Raw genomic sequence first — 22,041 nt, 5'->3', positions numbered from 1 at the left:
CCCACCCCACTACTGGGGAAGGATACTGCAAAATCTCCATTCCCAACCCACTCCTAGGGAAGGATACTGCAAAATCTCTATTCCAACCCACTCCTGGGGAAGGATACTGCAAAATCTCCATTCCCACATACTCCTGGGGAAGGATACTGCAAAATCTCCATTCCCACCCCACTCCTGGGGAAGGATACTGCAAAATTTCCATTCCCACCCACTCCTGGGGAAGGATACTGCAAAATCTCCATTCCCACCCCACTCCTGGGGAAGGATACTGCAAAATCTCCATTCCCACCCACTCCTGGGGAAGGATACTGCAAAATCTCCATTCCCACCCCACACTTGGGGAAGGATACTGCAAAATCTCCATTCCCACCCACTCCTGGGGAAGGATACTGCAAAATATCCATTCCAACCCACTCCTAGGGAAGGATACTTCAAAATTTCCATTCCCACCCCACTCCTGGGAAAGGATACTGCAAAATCTCCATTCCCACCCACTCCTGGGGAAGGATACTGCAAAATCTCCATTCCCACCCCACTCCAGGGAAGGATACTGCAAAATCTCCATTCCCACCCCACTCCTGGGGAAGGATACTGCAAAATCTCCATTCCCACCCCAATCCTGGGGAAGGATACTGCAAAATCTCCATTCCCACCCCACTCCAGGGAAGGATACTGCAAAATCTCCATTCCCACCCCACTCCTGGGGAAGGATACTGCAAAATCTCCATTCCCACCCCACTCCTGGGGAAGGATACTGCAAAACCTCCACTCCAACCCACTCCTGGGGAAGGATGCTGCAAAATCCCCACTCCAACCCACTCCTGGGGAAGAATACTGCAAAATCTCCATTCCCACCCCACTCCTGGGGAAGGATACTGCAAAATCTCCATTCCCATCCCACTCTGAGGCCAGCCAGAGGTGGGGTTTGCTGCTTCTCCGAACTATTCAAAATTCCCTCTACCGGTTCTCCAAAGCCCGTCAGAGCCTGCTGGATTTCACCCCTGTAGTTAGCCCTTGGTGACTGTAACATCCAGTGATCAAGGCTATAACCACATATTATGAGGGCAGATGAGAGTCATTGTGGGCAAAGGAACGATGTAAAATGTGTAGAAATATGTCAGCTATTATTGTACAGTGTTCCCTCGATTTTTGCGGGGGATGCGTTCTGAGACCGCCCACGAAAGTCGAATTTCCGCGAAGTAGAGATGCGGAAGTAAATACACTATTTTTGGCTATGAACAGTGTCACAAGCCTTCCCTTAACACCTTAAACCCCTAAATTGCAATTTCCCATTCCCTTAGAAACCATTTAGATTATTACTCACCATGTTTATTTATTAAAGTTTATTTACAAAACTATTTATTAAAGGCAGACGAAAGTTTGGCGATGACACATGACATCATCGGGCGGGAAAAAACGTGGTATAGGGAAAAAACCCACAAAGTATTTTTTAATTAATATTTTTGAAAACCCGTGGTATAGACTTTTCGTGAAGTTTGAACCCGCGAAAATCGAGGGAACACTGTAATACCATATTTCTACCCCCCATTTTTCCTCTGAGCAGGACTATATTTTCTCCTAAAACAGAGCAACAGATCTACTCAGTTTCTCAAATGAGCCCGAGACTTCTTTCTTTTGAAACTAAAAGAATTGTGCAGATAATACTCTGTCATAGAGATCTTCATATTTGGCAATTGAGCATTTCAATTTCCAGAATTCCTCAGCCAGCCATGTTGCCAAGTTTGGAGATTCCTAGTTTATCATAAAAACTATGCTTGCCATAATACAGTATTTTGGGAACAAAAGTTCAAAGTAATCAGTGCTTTATTGTTTAAACCAATTTAGAGAGCTGGTTTATTCCAACCCCAAAGCAAAATCAGTCCTATATGCTCCACATTTTAAATGAAAAGTATTTAACAGTCATTGCATATCCACCCCCTCCTGGCATTCTTAATATCTGTGGATTTAAATTCATGTATAAGCTGCTTCTCTATGCTGAATTGTGTTTCGGAGAACACTGTTTGATTCAGACGGCAACATGTGTATCTCTGCATTCTTCTGCCTACACTACATTCAACTTTATCAGGTTGCTTTTGATAGTTTTTAAAGAAGCAATCCATTCCTTACCTTGCTGATATTGAATTATTCATACGATAAAATATGGGGAGAGGGAAAAGAAGACAGTTTTCCCATATAAAGTAGCAAAAATCAATTTTTAATTGATTCAATTGTTATCGTTCACCATAGCGTGTTGAAGCGCTCAGTGCAGTTTTATTCAGATGTCAATACAGAATTGCAGCTTTGGAGGAAGAAAATGAAATTAAACTGCAAAGCTGACTCGCCTATTGATAACAACTCAAGGCTTTTGCTACAGCCCCCTGATTCTTCACATGAGCTCATCTAAAATAAAACTATTTTGGTTACTTAATTAGCTTGGTCCATTGTACTTTTTCCGAGAAGTGCATTATTAAGACAGATGAAATAATTGGTAGTCAGCCAGCAGGAATACAGTGTTATGGCACAGTTGGGCGTCATTAATGCGAGCTACAATTGCATGCTTCAAAGACTGCCTAGCTGTCGAGTAGTATAGTTCTACCCATGTTGTAGAAGCAAGCTTACGTATTTATATTAATTTGTTATTATATTAATATAATTCATTTCTATTAATAGTTATATTTATAACTGGCTTCGACTATCCCGTTTTGAAGGTGGCTAGCAGACCAGGACAAGATTTCATTTCAACCCTATCTATGCATTGGTTTATGCATTTTAATATTAATATTTCTGCTTTTGTGGCAACGTGTCAATCTTGTAATTGATTTATTCTGTTATTTATGACATTGTAAACTGCCCAGAAGTGCTTGGTGGAGAAACTGGACAACATACAACTTTAATAAAAAAACAAATATTGAAGAGAGCTTGTTTTTTTAGAGGTTACTCAGGATTCCAGTGTTACTGAAATAGGTTGCAATTTGGGATTTGTTTAGAAAGTGGAGAGTCTTGGTCTACCAGGTTGGGAGATACGAGGGTCGCCCAGAAAGTTAATGAACCACATTTTTTCCTCAGTCTACAGTAATGGTATGAATGCAAAACTTTAGATATACATTATTTGAATTGTCAGGAGTGTGTATGTAAATTTTGTGTTTCTTCAGACCTATAGCGTAGCTGCAGCAGTGTTTCGAAATGGCGTCTGTAAGTGATGTACGTTACAAGCAGCATGTCATCATTAAATTTCTCACTGTGAAGAAAGAAATTGTTGGGAACATTCACAAACATTTGTGTACAGTTTATGGAGAATCTGCAGTCGACAGAAGTATGGTTAGTCGCTGGGCACAGAGGGTGAGGCCATTAGAGTTGATTCGCACAGTGCGGACATGGCTTTGTGACCAGAACAAAGAGTGATATCGACAGGGCATAAGTGTCCTTGTGTCTCACTCGGGAGTGTAGAAAAAACATTGTTCCTTCTTGTGTGTAAGTTCCATTGTGTTCAATAAATAATTATTGAAGAAAAAAATGTGGTGGGTTACTGTCTGTTCGACCCTTGTAGTTGCTGCGAAATGCAAAACAGAAACAGTGACCATTGACACTGTCAATGCACTTGATCAAGTTTGGACGTTGTACAACTTTGACTTCCAGCATCCCTCATCCCTATTTTCATTTAAACAGATGGAGCTGTAATCCAACAACATCTGGGTAAGCTGGAGATCTTCACTGCTGTTATAAATGCTGACTAAATAACAAAGCACTGTAGCATGATTAAAATGGACAAATAAAACAGCTGAGTGCTGAGTGATGAATTAAGACACCCAACTGTCATAATGTGCTTTAAAAAAAGACCGACCACAAGCTAGGCTGACTTGAATCTACGTGTACATTTTCAATAATATCAAATATTATTTTCATAAACTAGCAGTCCAGGGAACTGAAATAGGCCACACTGGACGCAAATCCTATCTTTTGTTTTTAACGAAGACACCTATTAAATGTTAAAGGCTGTTAAATACTCAATCAGTGATTATACTTTCCATCATAGATAATCTCAAATTCTATTAACTCTGTGTGTCTTTTGGGGGGTGACCTTTCAAAATGAGAAAATGAAACGGCAAGCACCTCTCCTTTTAGCTCCCAGGTATTCATTTATTTTGAAACGGTGTTTTTCGATCTTGATCAAATTCTACTGCACTTTTTTACAACCCAACTTGTCTTCACTCAAAGGCTGTAGGGCTGGATTGAGAGGTTTATAGCACTGAAACATTTATAGCATCTCGAGTAGTGCCACATTTTAACTGCCTTGGGATACAGAAAAGATGACAAACTTGTAAAATTTGCTGATCGCTTTAAAATGCTACTGAAACAGGATGACATTTCTATTTCTCTACCTCTTCTTCCCCATCAGCAAAAAGTAGAATTTTTTTATGTGAAATGAAATGGTTAGCCTGCTTTCTTTCATTATTAACAAATATTAAAAATGATACAGCATTGTATACAATGGGTGAAAGCTAAGAATTTAAGTTGAACATCTCAATTGCAGTCCTTCTCCAAAAAAGTGGAAACAAACTAATTCAACTGGTTGATGAATTGCAGATTTGGAGTGAGATTTCTTGCAACCATAACTGGTTATTTCAGTTGAATGGATATACTGTACTAGCTTGTTTGCCCAATATGTTAAAAGTCTACTTGGCTTAAGAAGAATGAACTTCAGTTGACTGAGTTAAACTACAGTCAATTGAGTTAACAAAACATGCTAGGTGTCTATGGAGATTCTCAATCATCCAGGTTATGATTATCTCAAAGGTGCTTTTTCAAAAGGCTTGGTTTATCTTCTCTGAAAATGTTTCATTTCTTACCCAAGAAACTTCTTATGAATCGGATTGAACTGAAGAAGCTTCTTGGACGAAAAGCGATTTTTAAAAAACCTAATTTGGTTTTGGTCGCCATGATGCAAAAAGGATGTTGAGACTCTAGAAAAAAGTGCAGAGAAGAGCGACAAAGATGATTAGGGGAGTAGAGGCTAAAACGTATGAAGAACGGTTGCAAGAACTGGCATGGCTAGTTTAATGAAAAGAAGGACCAGGGGAGACATGGGAGCAGTGTTCTAATATCTCAAGGGTTGCCACAAAGAAGAAGGAGTCAACCTATTCTCCAAAGCACCTGAGGGTAGAACAAGAAGCAATGGGTGGAAGCTAAACAAGGAAAGAAGCAACTTAGAACTAAGGAGAAATTTCCCTCTTCTGTACTTTTTCCAGAGTTTGTAGTGTGGAGCCCAAAATTGAACGTAGTACTCTAGGTGTGGTCTGACAAGGGCATTATAATGTGGTGTTAGTACCTCTTTAGTCCTAGATTGTATCCCTCTGTTGATTGTGTTGTATCCCACTCAAGATTGTGTTGGCTTTTTTAGCCACTGCTGCTGTACATTGCTGACTCATATTTAATTAATTGTCCACCAAGACTCCTAGAACTCTCTCACAGTCACTTGTGTTGAGTGTGGTTTCACCCAGTTTGTATGTATGTTTTGGGGTTTCTTTTTACCTAGGTGTAGGATTTTACTTTTCTCTACATTGAACTTCATTTTGTTTATAGCCCCTGGCCAATAAAACACAAATATACTGTAAATATATGTCAGAGTATACTGTATATAGTAAGCCAACCTTGAAACAATAAATAATAAAAGAGGCCATCATTTAAACTCTACAACCCATAGCTATTGCTGAGAAGTTGGTAATTTTTTAAAGGGTGGCTTGCTTTTAATTTTGTTTTAGAAGGAAGACTGCAGACTCTCGTTCAGTAAGACAAGTAAAATTTATTCCTGCCAAATACTAAGGCTGATATAGTAGACAGTTTAACAATTCATAAGTTACTGTCTTGACTGCAGTCTGCACAGAGGCAAATGCAGTTATCTCCTCATTGTCTGAATAGCCCCGGGGTTATTTCTCATTGTACTTTCAAAGAAAAACAGATTTAGGGCCCAAAAAGAAATTATTGCTTTTCCTTTTCAGCTGGAATCTCAAACTCCGATTGCCCTGAATGTTGCTTGAAACTAGCTCAAAAGCCCAAAGGCCTTAACAATGAAATCTCTGATGAATCAAGAATGAAGGAAATAAGGGCAGTAAGCACACATATATTAAATAGATGCACTTTTACTATTCAATCTAACTATATTTTAGGTTATTTTATACAAGCCACTTGGAAGCAGGGATGGCTGCGTGGCTGGTTCTTATGTGGAGAGCAGATGGGACCATTGCAGTTAATGTCTAGATGGAAGCAAGCAAGGACCCCTGTTTTAATGTGAATCTCTGAAATTCCTAATGAGGCATTTCCTTCTAATTCCTAATAGAGGTTGGGCATTTGGACTGGGAGTTTCTACTCACAGTCACTCATGCCCGTATCACCTCGAGGTTCGACTACTGCAATGCTCTCTACATGGGGCTACTTTTGAAGAGTGTTTAGAAACTACAAATTGTGCAAAATGCAGCACGCAAGTAATCATGGGCCTCCCTAGACATGCCCATATCTCTCTAGCACTCCAAAGACTGCATTGGTTGCCCATTGGTTTCCAGATGCAATTAAAAGTGTTGGTTATGACCTATAAAGCCCTACATGGCATCGGACCACAATACTTGCAGGACCGCCTTCAGCCACGAGTCCCAGTGACCAGTTAGGTCCCACAGAGTCGGCCTTCTCCAGGTCCCATCAACTAGGCAATGTCATTTGGTGGGGCCTTGGGGAAGAGCCTTCTTTGTGGGGGGCCCATCCCTCTCGAATCAGCTCCCCCCAGAGATCCGTACTGCCCCACCTTCCGTGAGAGCTTAAAGACTCTTCTATGCCGCCAGGCTTGGGGTTATTAGACTGTAGCTCCCTGATCGATGAATGTTATGTATGGTTGTGGTTTGAGTGGGAATGCTTTACTTTTTAATAATTGGGGATTTTAGTTTAATTGGATTTATGACATTGCCTCAGATTGTTTTCTTTTATATGTTGTAAGCTGCCTCAAGTCCTCGGAGAGAGTCGGCCTATAAATCCAATCAGATAGATGATAGATAGATAGATAGATAGATAGATAGATAGATAGATAGATAGATAGATAGATAGGCAGGCAGGCAGGCAGGCAGGCAGGCAGGCAGGCAGGCAGGCAGGCAGGCAGGCAGGCAGAAAGAAAGAAAGAAAGAAAGAAAGAAAGAAAGAAAGAAAGAAAGAAAGAAAGAAAGAAAGAAAGAAAGAAAGAAAGAGGTTCTTGGATTCTGCCATCACCTTCCTAAGCAGACATGTATTTGAGGTGTCCTTAGAAGAAGAGGGAGCAAGGCTACCTTGGCCAGTGACCTAGAGTATCTTGGATGAACCCAGTAAATGCCATTGTTCACTCCCCTAGGCATCTTTTCCAGTCACCTAGCTTCAGCCCTACAACACTGACAAGCTGCCAACACTGCCCAGATTAAGACAGCTGATCTTCTGCTGAGTTTACAGCAATGGAGGTTGTAATCTTCTAGGTCAGTGTTTTCCAATCTTGGCTAGTCTTCGGAGAGGGGCGGCATACAAATCCAAATAATAAATAAAATAAATAATAAACTTGACGTTGTCTGGACCTCAACTCCCAGAATTCTGGGAGTTGAAGTCCAGATGTCTTCAAGTTACCAAGTTTGGGAAACATTGTTCTAGGTCATAGGCAAGCCGACTTCCTCTTTTTTCCTTCCTCCTCACCTTTGTCAGTCTAGTTTGTTCTTGCCTCCCTTGTTACTATCCCATGTCTTCTGAAATAAGATGGGAGTGATAAGTCCTTGTCAACTGAGACCTGTACATCGCACTCCTTCCTTCCTTCCTTTGTTGTTTGGCGGGACCCAGGGGAAGAGCCTTCTCTGTGGCGGCCCCGACCCTTTGGAACCAACTCCCCCCAGATATCAGAGTTGCCCCCACCCTCCTAGCCTTTCGTAAGCTCCTTAAAACCCACCTCTGTCGTCAGGCATGGGGGAATTGACATGTTCCCTCCCCCTAGGCTTATAAAATTTATGCATGGTACGCTAGTTTGTATGATTGGTTTTAATTTGTGGTGTTTTTAAATTAATTTAAATATTGGATTTGTCTTACATTGTATTGCTATTGCTGTGAGCCGCCCCGAGTCTGCGGAGAGGGGCGGCATACAAATCTGATTAAACTCAAACTCCTTCCTTCCTTCCTTCCTTCCTTCCTTCCTTCCTTCCTTCCTTCCTTCCTTCCTTCCTTCCTTCCTGAAAATGATTTATTGGGTTGTAAATTTGAGACCCACCTTTACATTATCTTAGCTTTTCATGTTTCATACTGAGGGCTTCATCTTATTTCGTTCTAAATTTCATCCTATTCAGTTTGCCCTGAAAGAGTCTATGTTCTATTAAGACCAAGCATAGCTATTGTCATTAAGGGATGATGATGATGATGATGTTTGTTTCTGCAATACTGCACATCTTTTCTCCTATGCAGGAAATGTTCCTTTGGCTACATTACCAACAGCGCTCCTATTTTGTTTTTGTTTTTTCAAGAGAAAATTATGTTATGATGCCAGCCTTCTAAAACTGCTTTTACAGCACTGCTGCTGCGCATTTGCTATATTTGTATTTATATATATTTATATACCTGCTATATTTAGATCTATTTCGAAACCAGCCATTTTAAAACCATTCTCCTGGTAGATATAGAACACAAATTGGAATGGGGACATGTTATTCTAATACCAAAAGCAAACAAACCAGGGTTACCTAGGTTCGCCCACATCTCTCCAACACTCCGTGGCTTGCATTGGCTGCCGATCAGTTTCCGGTCGCAATTAAAAGTATTGGTAATGACCTTTAAAGCCCTACATGGCATCGGACCAGAATATCTCTGGGATTGTCTTCTGCTGCACGAATCCCAACGGCTGATAAGGTCCCACAGAGTTGGCTTTCTCCGGGTCCCATTGACTAAACAATGTCGTCTGGCAGGCCCCAGGGGAAGAGCCTTCTCTGTGGCGGCCCCGGCCCTCTGGAATCAATTCCCCCCAGAGAGGTCAGAATTGCCCCCACCCTTCTTGTCTTTCACAAATTACTTAAGACCCACCTTTATCACCAGGCATGGGGGAATTGAGACATCTCCCCCAGGCTTTTATGTATGGTATGCGTGTGTTGCATGGTTTTTAAATGATGGGGTTTTTAGATGCTTTTTAATATTAGATTTGTTTACATTGTCACACTGTTTTATTATTGCTGTGAGCCACCCCGAGTCTTTGGAGAGGGGCGGCATACAAATCTAATAAATAATAATAATAATAATTATTATTATTATTATTATTATTATTTATGGTTCAACCTGAATCTATGTACAAGACCACTTAATGATCAAGTGCTCTACCATTTGAAATTCACTGTTATCTGATTAATTGATTTGTTCCATTTTGGGGGATTCTACTATATCCTTATCAAGAGGTACTGATTCACAATACTTTAAAACGGGGCCTCCAACCCTGGGCACTTTACGATTGTGGACTTCAGTTCCCAGAAACCCTCAGCTAGCTGGCTGAGCAATTCTGGGAATTGAAGTCCACAATTTATAAAGTGGCCAACATTGGAGACCCTTGCTTTAGAATTCAACATCGGGAAGACACTGTAGCATGCCAGGATATTTAAATGACAGTCTGTTGAATAACCTGATTTGCACATAACACAAAGCAACAATAGGTAGGTACGTACACACATCACATTATAATAAAACCCAAACTAACCATCATGTATCACAGTGGTTCTTAACTTTTTCTTCACAACAAACCTTCCTTTAAATGCCTTTTGTGGCCATGAACCTTGGCCAAGATTTCCCAAGACCTAATTCAATGTCTTGCCTCCAAAAGGTGTGAATGCTCCAACACTGGAAGTGGTTAAGGAGATGTTGGGTAACCATCTGTCTGAAGTAGTGTAGGGTTTCCTGCCTAAGCAGGGGGTTGGACTAGAACAGTGTTTCCCAACCTTGGCAATGCTGGCTGGGGAATTCTGGGAGTTGAAGTCCAGATATCTTCAAGTTGCCAAGGTTGGGAAACACTGGACTAGAAGACCTCCAAGGTCCCTTCCAACTCTGTTGTTGTTATTGTTATTATTAGTATTGTCTTGGGTTAGGTCTTATCATAACATTATCATAAATCATAACATTTCTTCAAGCCTTTATGGACATGTCCTCTGATGACATTGTGCCCCCCTCAGAGGTCTGTGGACCACAGTTTGAGAACCACCGGTTAATCATGGTTTATGGGTGTATTGTTTTGTTCTCAAGCACCATCATATTACCTCGTAGCCTTTCACATTTTCACCCAGAGCTTCTACAATTCCAGAGCATTCAAATCCTGGTATAAGTGGTGTTTTAGGTGGATTATCAATATTCCCCTGGCGAACCATCAGATCAATAAAATTTAAGCCGCTGTAAGGGAGGAAAAGAATGAGAAGGGAAGATATGAAGGCCTACATTCCAAGATAAACACAACCTATCATGCCATTCACAATCATATTTTAGTCACCAAAACCCAAAAATGCTCTTTGCATGAGATTTCTTTTCATTCCCCCTTCCCCCAAGCTGAATTCACTGTTTGTCTTTTGGGATACTCTTAGGAAAAAAATACTCAAGTTATATTGTTTATTTCTCTTTGTCTTCTCCCATCATAATTTCTGGTTAAAAATAGGAATCTCTTTACACATTTTCTTTCATTGATTAACCTCCCCCCACCCCAACCCCCATTCCCTGCCCCCAAAACCAGCATGTTGTCTTTGAAGTTTCAAGAACTTAAAAGAAGCAGGCAACACCAACAATGGATTGAGCAGCAAATCTCGTTCAATGTACATGACTTCCTAGCAGTTTTTCTAAAGGAAAGAAGAGTTTACAACCTGAAGTAACATGCGCCTGCCCACCAGTCAGGTGGAGCTTCATGTGCAACTTGATTTTTGCTACAACACCATGGTGTGGCCCCTACCAGTAGGAACCCATTACTGGGCAGGGGTCAGCAACCCATGGCTCTGGAGCCACATGTGGCTCTTTCATCCCTCTGCTCCCTGTCACCCATCGGCACCACAATTGATAGGGCTTTTGGTAGAGGGGAAAAAGGATGCCGCGCATGAGGAGACTCTATGGTGGGAAAGCCAGACTTCCTGTTGGCAGAGGAAAAAGATGCCACACTAGGAAGAGACTCTATGGTGGGGAAGCCAAACTTCCTGTTGGCAGAGGAAAAAAGGACACCACACTAGGAGGAGACTCTATTTGCCAACATCTGATATAGGGTGAATGGTTGCAAATGGTTTAATTTTTAAGGAAGCTATTCTGCTATTCTGCATTAACGTAGCATGCAATTTTTTTTAAATGAAACATAGCATTCATTTCCCCACAAATACTGATAACTTTCATTGGATTGTTTCCCATAGTCCAATATCTTTCAAAGAAGGTGGCATCAGCTGATTCATCAGCTCCAGACTGTTATTCACACGTGGTTATTATGAACTAATAGCATGCAGTCCTCGATTTGCAACTACAGTGATACCTCGTCTTACAAAACGCCTCGTCAAACAAACTTTTCGAGATACAAACCCGGGGTTTAAGATTTTTTTGCCTCTTCTTACAAACTATTTTCACCTTACAAACCCACTGCCACTGCTGGGATGCCCCACCTCCGGACTTCCGTTGCCAGCGAAGCACCCGTTTTTGTGCTGCTGGGAATCCCCTGAGGCTCCCCTCCATGGGAAACCCCACCTCCGGACTTCTGTGTTTTTGTGATGCTGCAGGGGAATCCCAGCAGCGCAAAAATGGGCACTTCGCTGGCAACGGAGGTCTGGAGGTGGGGTTTCCCAGCAAGGGGAGCCTCAGTGAAATTGCAGCATCGCAAAAACACAGAGGTCTGGAGGTGGGGTTTCCCATGGAGGGGAGTCTCAGGGGAATCCCAGCAGTGCAAAAACGGGCACTTCGGCTGGCAAAAGGGGTGAATTTTGGGCTTGCACGCATTAATCGCTTTTCCATTGATTCCTATGGGAAACATTGTTTCATCTTACAAACTTTTCACCTTAAGAACCTCGTCCCAGAACCAATTAAGTTTGTAAGACAAGGTATCACTGTATTCATTTAGTGACCAAAGTTAAGACAATACTGAAAATAAGTGACTTAGGACCAGTTTTCAATGACATCCCAACGGTCACACGATCGAAATTTGGGCACCTGGCAACTGGCATGTACTGAGGAAGGTTCATCATCTCAGGATGATGTGATCACTACTTGTATCCTTTTAAGATGGTGTTCTGTGCAATAGGCCCTCGGCACGAACCCCAACTCAGAAATCACTTATTTTATGATAAAATCCACTCTTTATTTGAACACAAACATATACAGTATAATGAAACACAGGGTTTTAAAATGACATAAAAGAAGTTACTTTTCTCTTTAGGGCTAGCTGTAATCTATGTTTGGGAAGAGCGCCAGAAACTCGGTCTTATCTGCATTCCTTAGATAAAGTCCATTTATTTCTTAAATATATGCTTTTGCCCACCGAAAGCTGCCCAGTCAGGTGATGGGACACATGCACAGAGCACTGTTGTATGTTGTTTGTATTGTGTTATGTGTGTGCAAAAACCAATAAAATATATTTAAAAAGAAAAAAAGAAAAGAAAGCTGCCCAGCACAACATCCAACAAAGAATGTCCCTTATTGAAGCAGAAATCATGATGTTTCAGCCTTGTTCAATCCCTGCCTCACGTCTCTTCCATTGAACAATGTTGATTCTCCACACCCCATTTCCCACAATCCTTTTCCTTTATACTGCCTGGAAGTGACATCACACCTCAAAGAGGCTAAGGCTGTAAACTAATACCTTTTACTATGTAACTCCTCTTGCCTTCGGAGCAACCTTCTATACCGAGGGTCTATCCAATGGCTTTCCACTCTCATGTCTTCTTCACTCTCTGACTGGGACCACTCACCCATTGTCACATCAGCGCCCTCTAGTGGTTTTGCAGCCTCACTCAAGTCACTTCCTGCCTCATCCTCACTCTCTGCTTCATCTAGCAACCCCCCTGGCCCAGGATATCCAGAGGGGCCTGGCTCATCCTCCTCAGAAACTGACATGACCTGAAGTAGACAGGGAGCACTCACAACAGACGGCTTCCAACAAGCAGATTCACTTAACATCTGCAGCAAATTGCCTTAATAACTCTGGCAAAAATGGTAAAATGGGCCTTAACTCACTGAACGGTCTTTCTTAGCAATTGGATTTTGTAGTTTTAAATTCAGGACTCCCAAACTTCCTTATTACAAGAGTTTTCCCTGGATTTCTGTAGTGTACCTATTCGACCGGAAGCAATGATGGAAACCTTCGAAACATGTGTGGGATTTGGGACAAAGATATCTGAATAACCCAGATCTGTCTTTGAGATTTTCAATTCGCCCACGTTTCTACAACACTCCGTGGCCTGCACTGGCTGTCGATCGATCGGTTTCCGGTCACAATTCAAAGTGTTGGTAATGACCTTTAAAGCCCTTCATGGCATTGTACCAGAATACCTCCTTCTACCGCACGAATCCCAGCGGCCAATAAGGTCCCACAGAGTTGGCCTTCTCCGGGTCCCATTGACCGAACAATGTCGTTTGGCAGGCCCCAGGGGAAGAGCCTTCTCTGTGGTGGCCCCAGCCCTCTGGAATCAACTCCCCCCGGAGATTAGAACGGCCCCCACCCTCCTTGTCTTTTGCAAGTTATTCAAGACCCACCTATATCGCCAGGCATGGGGGAATTAAGACATCTCCCCCAGGCTTTCTTATATTTTATGTTTGGTATGTATGTGTTGTATGATTTTTAAATTGTTGGGTTTTTTTAAATGTAATTTTATTATTAGAGTTGTTCCATTGTTATACTGTTTTTATTGTTGTTGTTAGCCGCCCCGAGTCTTCGGAGAGGGGCGGCATACAAATCTAATAAATTGAATTGAATTGAATTGAATTCCCACTAAATATGTTAATGGAAATAAGACAATGCTTATCCCCAGCACTGGAGTTTTTTTGAGTTTTTTGCTGATACTAAGCTGTTCCGTGTTTTGTTTTATCCAAAGGCAGAACTGTTATTCTTTGGGCACTTAAGCCTAATTTGCTGAAAGTGGCTTGGTGAACTAGTGAATGCTGCCTCATTCTTTTTTATTGATGTGCTTTTTAAAGATTTCTTACATTCCAGTTAGACTCCTTTTCCCTGGGTCCCTTTCCTGCTCTCTCCTTCTACTCCTTCTGAGTTAACATTTTTTAGCAGAAAGAAAAAGAAATACCCTTAATGGCTACCTCCAATTAGATAAAACCCTGAGATGGTGAAATAGAGAATCCTTGGCCTATTATTGAATCAGACGTGCATTACAATGAAAAGGAGAAGAATGACAGATACTTTTCTCTAACCCATGCTCATTGCTTTTATTTTCCCCCCAAACATAAGCCTTTGGTAAACAGCAATATGATGCTTAGTGTTGCGGAATATATTTTATAAGGAACAGAAGTGGAATAGGAAGGACTGCGTCAGACAAAACAAGCCCAAAACAAGCAAAGCAATGGAATGGCGCCGGAATATAGACGCTGGACAAAGACAGACAGCTACCATTTCTAATGCAGAATGAAATTTAACACCATCCAAGATCAGATTGCATTCACCTCCGTCCCAAGGGTAGGCAAACCATGGTACTTTGGACTACAATGCCCATAATCCACGATCACGGAAGGATTATACGCCACCAGGTTAGCACCCGTTCTTGTGCACAGATTGTGTACACAACTTGTGTACACTAGTTGACTTTCTCCAAGATAATCTGGCCCTAGCTTGGCTCTTCAACTCTTTCAATGACACACTTATTGCAAAGTTACCGTGTTTCCCCAAAAGTAAGACCCTCTCTTATATTTTTTTGAGCCCTGAAATAAGTGCTTGGCCTTATCATCATGCACTAAAAAGCCTGACTGGGTTTATTATTACGGGATGTCTTATTTTGGGGAAAATTGCACACTAGAATAAAGTTTACTGATCTTTGTTGTTTATTGCCCTCTTCTTCTTCTTTCCACTTTTCCCAAAATTATACACTTCTCATGAGAGCTGGCTCTTTGCAAAAATGGGTTGAGTTGATTAGAATAGAATAGAATAGAATTTTATTGGCCAAGTGTGATTGGACACACAAGGAATTTGTCTTGGTGCATATGCTCTCAGAGTACATAAAATAAAATATACATTTGTCAAGAATCTTAAACAACACAATGTAATTCCAAGTAAATCAAACTTCTGTGAAATCAAACTGTCCCCTTAGGAAGCAACCCTGATTGACAATCAATTTCACATGCTGATGTGCACATACAACAAAGTATTCAATGAGAATACTTCATTCATTCAAATCTAGGATGTGTTCTTTGAGTGTTCCCTTTATTTTTCTGAGCAGTGTAGTTTGAGTGAGAATTCTAGGCATTCAGTCAAACTGCTGCACGAATCCCAGCGACCAGTTAGGTCCCACAGAGTGGGTCTTCTCCGGGTCCCATCAACTAAACAATGCCGCTTGGTGGGACCCAGGGGAAGAGCATTCTCTGTGGTGGCCCCGGCCCTCTGGAACCAACTCCCCCCAGATATTAGAATTGCCCCCACCCTCCTCGCCTTTCGTAAGCTACTTAAAACCCACCTCTGCCGCCAGGCATGGGGGAATTGAGATACCTCCCAGGCCTTTACAATTTTATGCATGGTATGCATGGTATGCATGGTATGTCTGCATGTATGTTTGGTTTTTATTATAATGGGTTTTTTAATTGTTTTTAGTATTGGATTATTGTTATATGCTGTCTTATTATTGCTGTTAGCCGCCCCAGGTTTCCGGAGAGGGGCAGCATACAAATCCAATAAATAAATAAATAAACTAAGCAACAAGATCCAGTGTATGACTGCAGCCTGGTCCTTTGCAATACAACTAATTGTTCCCACCAAACAGTTGCCTTAATGCCTCTTTCAAGGTCAAGGTCTTTTAAAATAAGTACTGAAGCATTTCACCTTGATTTTTAAAAATGCCAAGGCTTTGTGTAATAGGAGCCAGACTTGGATGGCAGAAATATGATTTTTTTTCTGACCTGGTGGCAAACAGGAGATATTTCTATTGCTTGAACTCCATTGAAAAATGCTTCACAAGTGATACTCTCCTCATGTCAAATCTTCACTGAAATGTTTTCCTACCTTTATACTGCCAGAGCATCGATATTCATTCATCCATGAGCGCTTCTCAACTGGAATTTCATTTCAGCATGGGTGCCAATGCAAGGTGACAGTACAAAGTTACATTTGCTATCAGGACACGCTAATGATGTCAGGAGCTGCGGCTTCAAATTCTGTCTGTGGACCTCTGATGCACGTGGACATTTCATGCATGGACGGTCTATACAGGAAATTCAATTTTCAAAAGTGTGAAATGTTTTAAATAATCGATTGGTCTTTTGCAGTCACATCCACCACTGTGTTACCCTTGGATTGAAAAGGGTATTTCAGACTTGAGTATCAGAGATGATCTAGTCTCTGGGGCATTCTCAGGAGGACAATTTGAGTCCTTTCTCTGCACATTGTTTTGAAAAATATGCAGAAACATAGAAACATAGAAGATTGACGGCAGAAAAAGACCTCACGGTCCATCTAGTCTGCCCTTATACTATTTCTTGTATTTTATCTTAGGATGGATATATGTTTATCCCAGGCATGTTTAAATTCAGTTACTGTGGATTTATCTACCACGTCTGCTGGAAGTTTGTTCCAAGGATCTACTACTCTTTCAGTAAAATAATATTTTCTCACATTACAGTGTGGAAGTTTGTTCCAAGCATCTACTACTCTTTCAGTAAAATAATATTTTCTCACATTACAGTGTTCCCTCGATTTTCGTGGGTTCGAACTTCACGAAAAGTCTATACCACGGTTTTTCAAAAATATTAATTAAAAAATACTTTTGCGGGTTTTTCCCCCTATAACAAGGTTTTCCCCGCCCGATGACGTCATATGTCATCGCTAAACTTTCATCCGCCTTTAATAAATATTTTTTTAAATAAAGTTTAATAAATAAACATGATGAGTAATAATCTAAATGGTTGCTAAGGGAATGGGAAATTGCAATTTAGGGGTTTAAAATGTTAAGGGAAGGCTTGTGATACTGTTCATAGCCAAAAATAGTGTATTTACTTCCGCATCTCTACTTTGCGGAAATTAGACTTTCGTGGGGGGTCTCAGAACGCATCCCCCGCAAAAAGCGAGGGAACACTGTACTTCTAATCTTTCCCCCAACTAACCTCAGATTGTGCCCCCTTGTTCTTGTGTTCACTTTCCTATTGAAAACACTTCCCTCCTGAACCTTATTTAACCCTTTAACATATTTAAATGTTTTGATCATGTCCCCTCCTCCAGACTATACAGATGGAGTTTATGAAGTCTTTCCTGATAAGTTTTATGCTTAAGACCTTCCACCATTTTTGTAGCCCGTCTTTGGACCTGTTCAATTTTATCAATATCTTTTTGTAGGTGAGATCTCCAGAACTCCAGAATGTAGCTCCATAAAGAGCTGAATCTTCTCCAACTCCTGCTCATTCTGCTAACATATCCTTTAAAATAGTAGTTCTCAGCCTGGGGGTTAGGACCTCTTTGGAGGTCGAACGACCGTTTCACAGGGATCGCTTAAGAGCATGGGAAAAGACAACTTTCCTATGGTGTTAGGAACTAACGCTTCTATTCTGGCGCCTTGGAACATATGTTTACAATCAGACCAATCAGACCTTTACAGTGGGTTTATCCCTCTTAGTTTCCTGCCAATCAGCTTAAAGCTCTGTTGGGAGAATTGGCACTAGACTTATGGTTGAGGGTCACCACAACATAAGAAACTTTATTAAGGGTTCATGGCATTAGAAAGGTTGAGAACCACTGATTTAAAACATAGCCTCTCAACAAACCTGTGATTTCTCAAAATCTTTTTAACTAGGGCCCAAATTGGTTAGGGTTTCCAGGACTCAGTTTAACCAGTCTGGAGGTAATTTCCCCCAAACGTGGTAGAGTGAATTTACTTTTTGAGTGTCCTTTGAAACATGCACCTAACTGAAACTATAGTGCACATATTGTATGTTTGCTACAGATCAAATAGGTATTAACAGCCTATTAATAGCTCATTAGCCAAACAATTCCTATTTTTTGTATCTATAAGATAATAGCACATGTGCCATGGCAAGAACAGATAAGAGGTGGCACATGGGCACAGCCAAGAACAGGGGAGAGACAGAAAAAGTCACTGTGAAACTCTACCATTGGTCAAAGTTATAAAATAATGTGGAAACACCACCCTACAAAAGAATATCCATAAAGATGGAATACACTCTACATTCAAAGCATGATGATTATTGAAAATCTTGAGGTTGAAAGAAAATGAACACCCCTGAAATAGGCAAAATTAGTTGGATTCTTGAACTGAAATGCTCTGCAGTACATTTTGCATCAACACCTATTTCCATCCATTTGGGAAAAGTGCAGTTCTAATCACCTTTAATCACATACTATATGAAAACATACAGCCTTATTTCACCATTATTGCATAAATGGCAAGGGCGCAGAGGATAATTTTATATTTCTTTGTTGCTTGTGGACACTAAACCCGCTACAACACAATGTTTCCAACAGTGCTTAAAATCTGTCAAACTAACTTTCAAACTGGGTTTCAAAGTAACCTTAATGAGAATTTAAATTGTTACTTATGAATGTTACAAAGAACATTCCTTCTGTGCTAACTCAGGAAGCTCAATCTGCCCAAGGAGCTGCTGATTCAGCTCTACAGAGGAATCATTGAGTCTGTCATCTGCACCTCTATAACTGTCTGGTTTGGTTCTGCAACCCAACAAAACCGACACAAACTTCAGAGGAGAATCAGAACTGCAGAAGAAAACAATTGCTGCCAACCTGCCTTCTGTTCTGTTCGAAAAAACTTCCTAATGTTATGTTCCCGGGTCTATTTGACCCGGACTGCAAATTGATCATTTTAGGTACTTATATTTGGTCTTTTTGAAAGCTTTTTTCACCTGGAAACATGTTTGAACATTTCTGCACACAATGGAATGAAAATTGAACTGAAAAAATTAATCCTTATTGGTTTATTTTGCACATAAATGTGCCTCCCCCCCGTTTTTGTGAAAGTTTTTTTCAATTTATGGATAGTTTTGCTTGCAAAATGCAGTCTATTTTACTAAAGTTGGTGTGGGATTGGTAGCTTGAACATTTCTGCACACAATGATATGAAAATTGAACTGAGAAAATTAATCCTTATTGGTTTATTTTGCACATAAATGTGCCTCCCCCCCCGTTTCTGTGACATAGTCTTCACTTTATGGATAGTTTTGCTAGCAGAATACATTCAATTTTGCTAAAGTTGGTGTGGGATTTGTAGCTTGAACATTTCTGAACATAATGATATGAAAATTGAAGTGGAAAAATTGATGCATATTGGTTTATTTTGCATATAAAGTTATTTCAATTTATATAAAAATTATGCTGTTAATTTCAAACTTACATACTTTTTTTAGTAAAATGGATTTCTTTCATAAAATTAGTTATCTGGCTACAATGTGGTTGATTTTCAAAAGGATATTCCAAATATTTCTAGACAAATATGTATAAACAGTGACAATAATGGCACACAGCAAGGCTGGGGGGGGGGTCCCTTTTGTGGCAAAAATAAACCAATAATAACCATTTTTTTCAGTTCATTTATATTTTTCTTATATTCAGAAATGTTCAATTTAGTATATCAAACCTTTTGGGGGAAAATTCCTTAGGGATTTGTAGCCTTAAAAAATTGAAATTGATACGAAATTCAGAAAGGATGGGGGGAGGGGCTTTTTGATCAAAATAAAAATATAAGTCTCACTTTTTCCAGTTCAATTTTCATATCATTATGTTCATAAATGTTCAAACTAGTTTTCCAGTTGAAAAAGTTTTCAAAAAGATCAAATTCAAGTACCTAAAAAAAATATTTTTGGTCCGGTCATATACGAACAGAAACAGATTCGAAGTTATGATTTTTTTTTTGCCCAGAAAACAATTAGCCACCACCCCAAAAATATTTTTTGATGATCAGCATTGTTAAATTGAGTAAATGGATGCCTAAGATTTTAAAGAATATTTCGGATTTGGAGCATTAAAAAAAAAAAGTGAAAATGGTTGCAAGCAGCCGAGGGGGGGGGGGAGGCCTTATTTCTGATGTTAAAAAACCAGTAAGAATCATTTTTTTCAGTTCCTTTATATTTTTCTTATATTCAGAAATGTTCAAGGTACCATTCCCACACCAACTCCAGTAAAATAGACTGCATTTTGCAAGCAAAACTATCCATAAATTGAAAAAAACTTTCACAAAAACGGGGGGGAGGCACATTTATGTGCAAAATAAACCAATAAGGATTAATTTTTTCAGTTCAATTTTCATTCCATTGTGTGCAGAAATGTTCAAACATGTTTCCAGGTGAAAAAAGCTTTCAAAAAGACCAAATATAAGTACCTAAAATGATCAATTTGCAGTCCGGGTCAAATAGACCCGGGAACATAACATTAGGGAGGGTTTTTTTTTCAGCAAGAAAGAAACCTCCCACCCCCCCCAAAAAAATTCTCATAGAGAGAACCCCTGAAATGATGAAAAGTCATGAAATTTCAAGTTTCAGATATGCAGGGAAATTTTTTTACAGGGTCTCAAACTTTGATTTCGGGTCTCACAGACCCGAACAGAACAGCAGGGTTTTAAGGACCTGTATACTGCATGAATCAAAAAGAGGCTGACCCCTTGCATCCTGGACACAAATTGCTTTAACTCCTACCATCAAAATGTCGCTACAGAGCACTGCACACCAAGACAACTAGACACAAGAACAGTTTTCCCCCGAACGCATCACCCTACTAAACAAATAATTCCCTCAACACTGTCAAACTTTTTACTAAGTCTGCTAAGTCTTCTATTTCTACTAGTTTTTTCTCATCATTCCTATCATCCTTTTCCTCCCATTTAGGACTGTATGACTGTAACTTGTTGCTTGTATCCTAAGATTTTTATTAATATTGATTGTTTTTTCATTGCTTATTTGACCCCTATGACAATCATTAAGTGTTGTACCACATGATTCTTGACAAATGTATCTTTTATTTTATGTACACTGAGAGCATATGCACCAAGACAAATTCCTTGTGTGTCCAATCACACTTGGCCAATAAAGAATTCTATCTATTATATGAGTATTATGAATTGCTATACATTTAATGACGTATCAATTTTTCATGTATTTGTCTAATGTTTTACTCCTCCCTATAGGTTTTAGATTTTTGTGATGTATGTATGCTTGTGTGTATGCACACACAAACACACTTTTTTAAAACTACTGTATATTGGTTTTTTTTAAAAAAATGTGTAATTTTAATTTTTTATATTTTAATTGTTGCATTCCACTTTCTTATGCTAGGATTAGGACTATAATAAAGATTTGATTGGTAGAGCAAACTCCCATCCTTCCATGTCATCATTAGAAGGCGGTTTTAATATGAAGATGGAAGATGGAAGAGATGGGTTGGTGGTTAATTCTAGTCTAAACCACTTTTTATGTGCCACTTCCTACTTCTCTTCCCTTCCAATTATCTTCATTGTTTGGAATGGCCTTGTAGAGCAGCAGTAAATATATCCTGCTGATTTCACAACAAACACAACATCAAACCACCCCAAGATGTTAAAACCTTTAAGAGGAACAATTTAAAGCCGGAGAAAGATTGCTCACACAAAGATATACTGTGCCACTCTAATCTCTCTTAATTTTTTTTAAAACTGGAAAAGAAACAAAAAATGTTCCAACAGAGTAAGTCCCATGACTTCTGGCTAAAGTACGTTTAAGTTCATACAGTCACAGAAGAAACTAAGCAACACAATCTACCCTTGACCTACTTTCTGTCAGCTCAGAAGCTAAGCAGGATTGAGCCTGGCTAGTCCTTGAATGGGAGATTTTTTTTTTTTACAGAAAACCAGCTAAATGAGAAAACTG

At 40.0% G+C, this 22,041-nt stretch overlaps 1 protein-coding gene across 1 annotated transcript in view; it reads right to left on the bottom strand.

Moving 5' to 3' along the window:
* VAT1L (vesicle amine transport 1 like) overlaps nt 1-22,041 on the bottom strand; it is an 83,824-nt gene that overhangs the window by 56,274 nt on the left and 5,509 nt on the right. Inside the window, exon 2 of the mRNA XM_070760426.1 lies at nt 10,275-10,404. Within this exon, the coding sequence (XP_070616527.1) occupies nt 10,275-10,404 (130 nt within the window). The remainder of the gene's footprint in view (nt 1-10,274; nt 10,405-22,041) is intronic.

Source organism: Erythrolamprus reginae, chromosome 9 (genome assembly GCF_031021105.1).
Source record: "Erythrolamprus reginae isolate rEryReg1 chromosome 9, rEryReg1.hap1, whole genome shotgun sequence".
NCBI classification, from domain to species: Eukaryota; Metazoa; Chordata; class Lepidosauria; order Squamata; family Dipsadidae; genus Erythrolamprus; species Erythrolamprus reginae.
The sequence above is the reverse complement of the archived record's forward strand: the minus strand, read 5'-3'. Positions and strand labels throughout refer to the sequence as shown.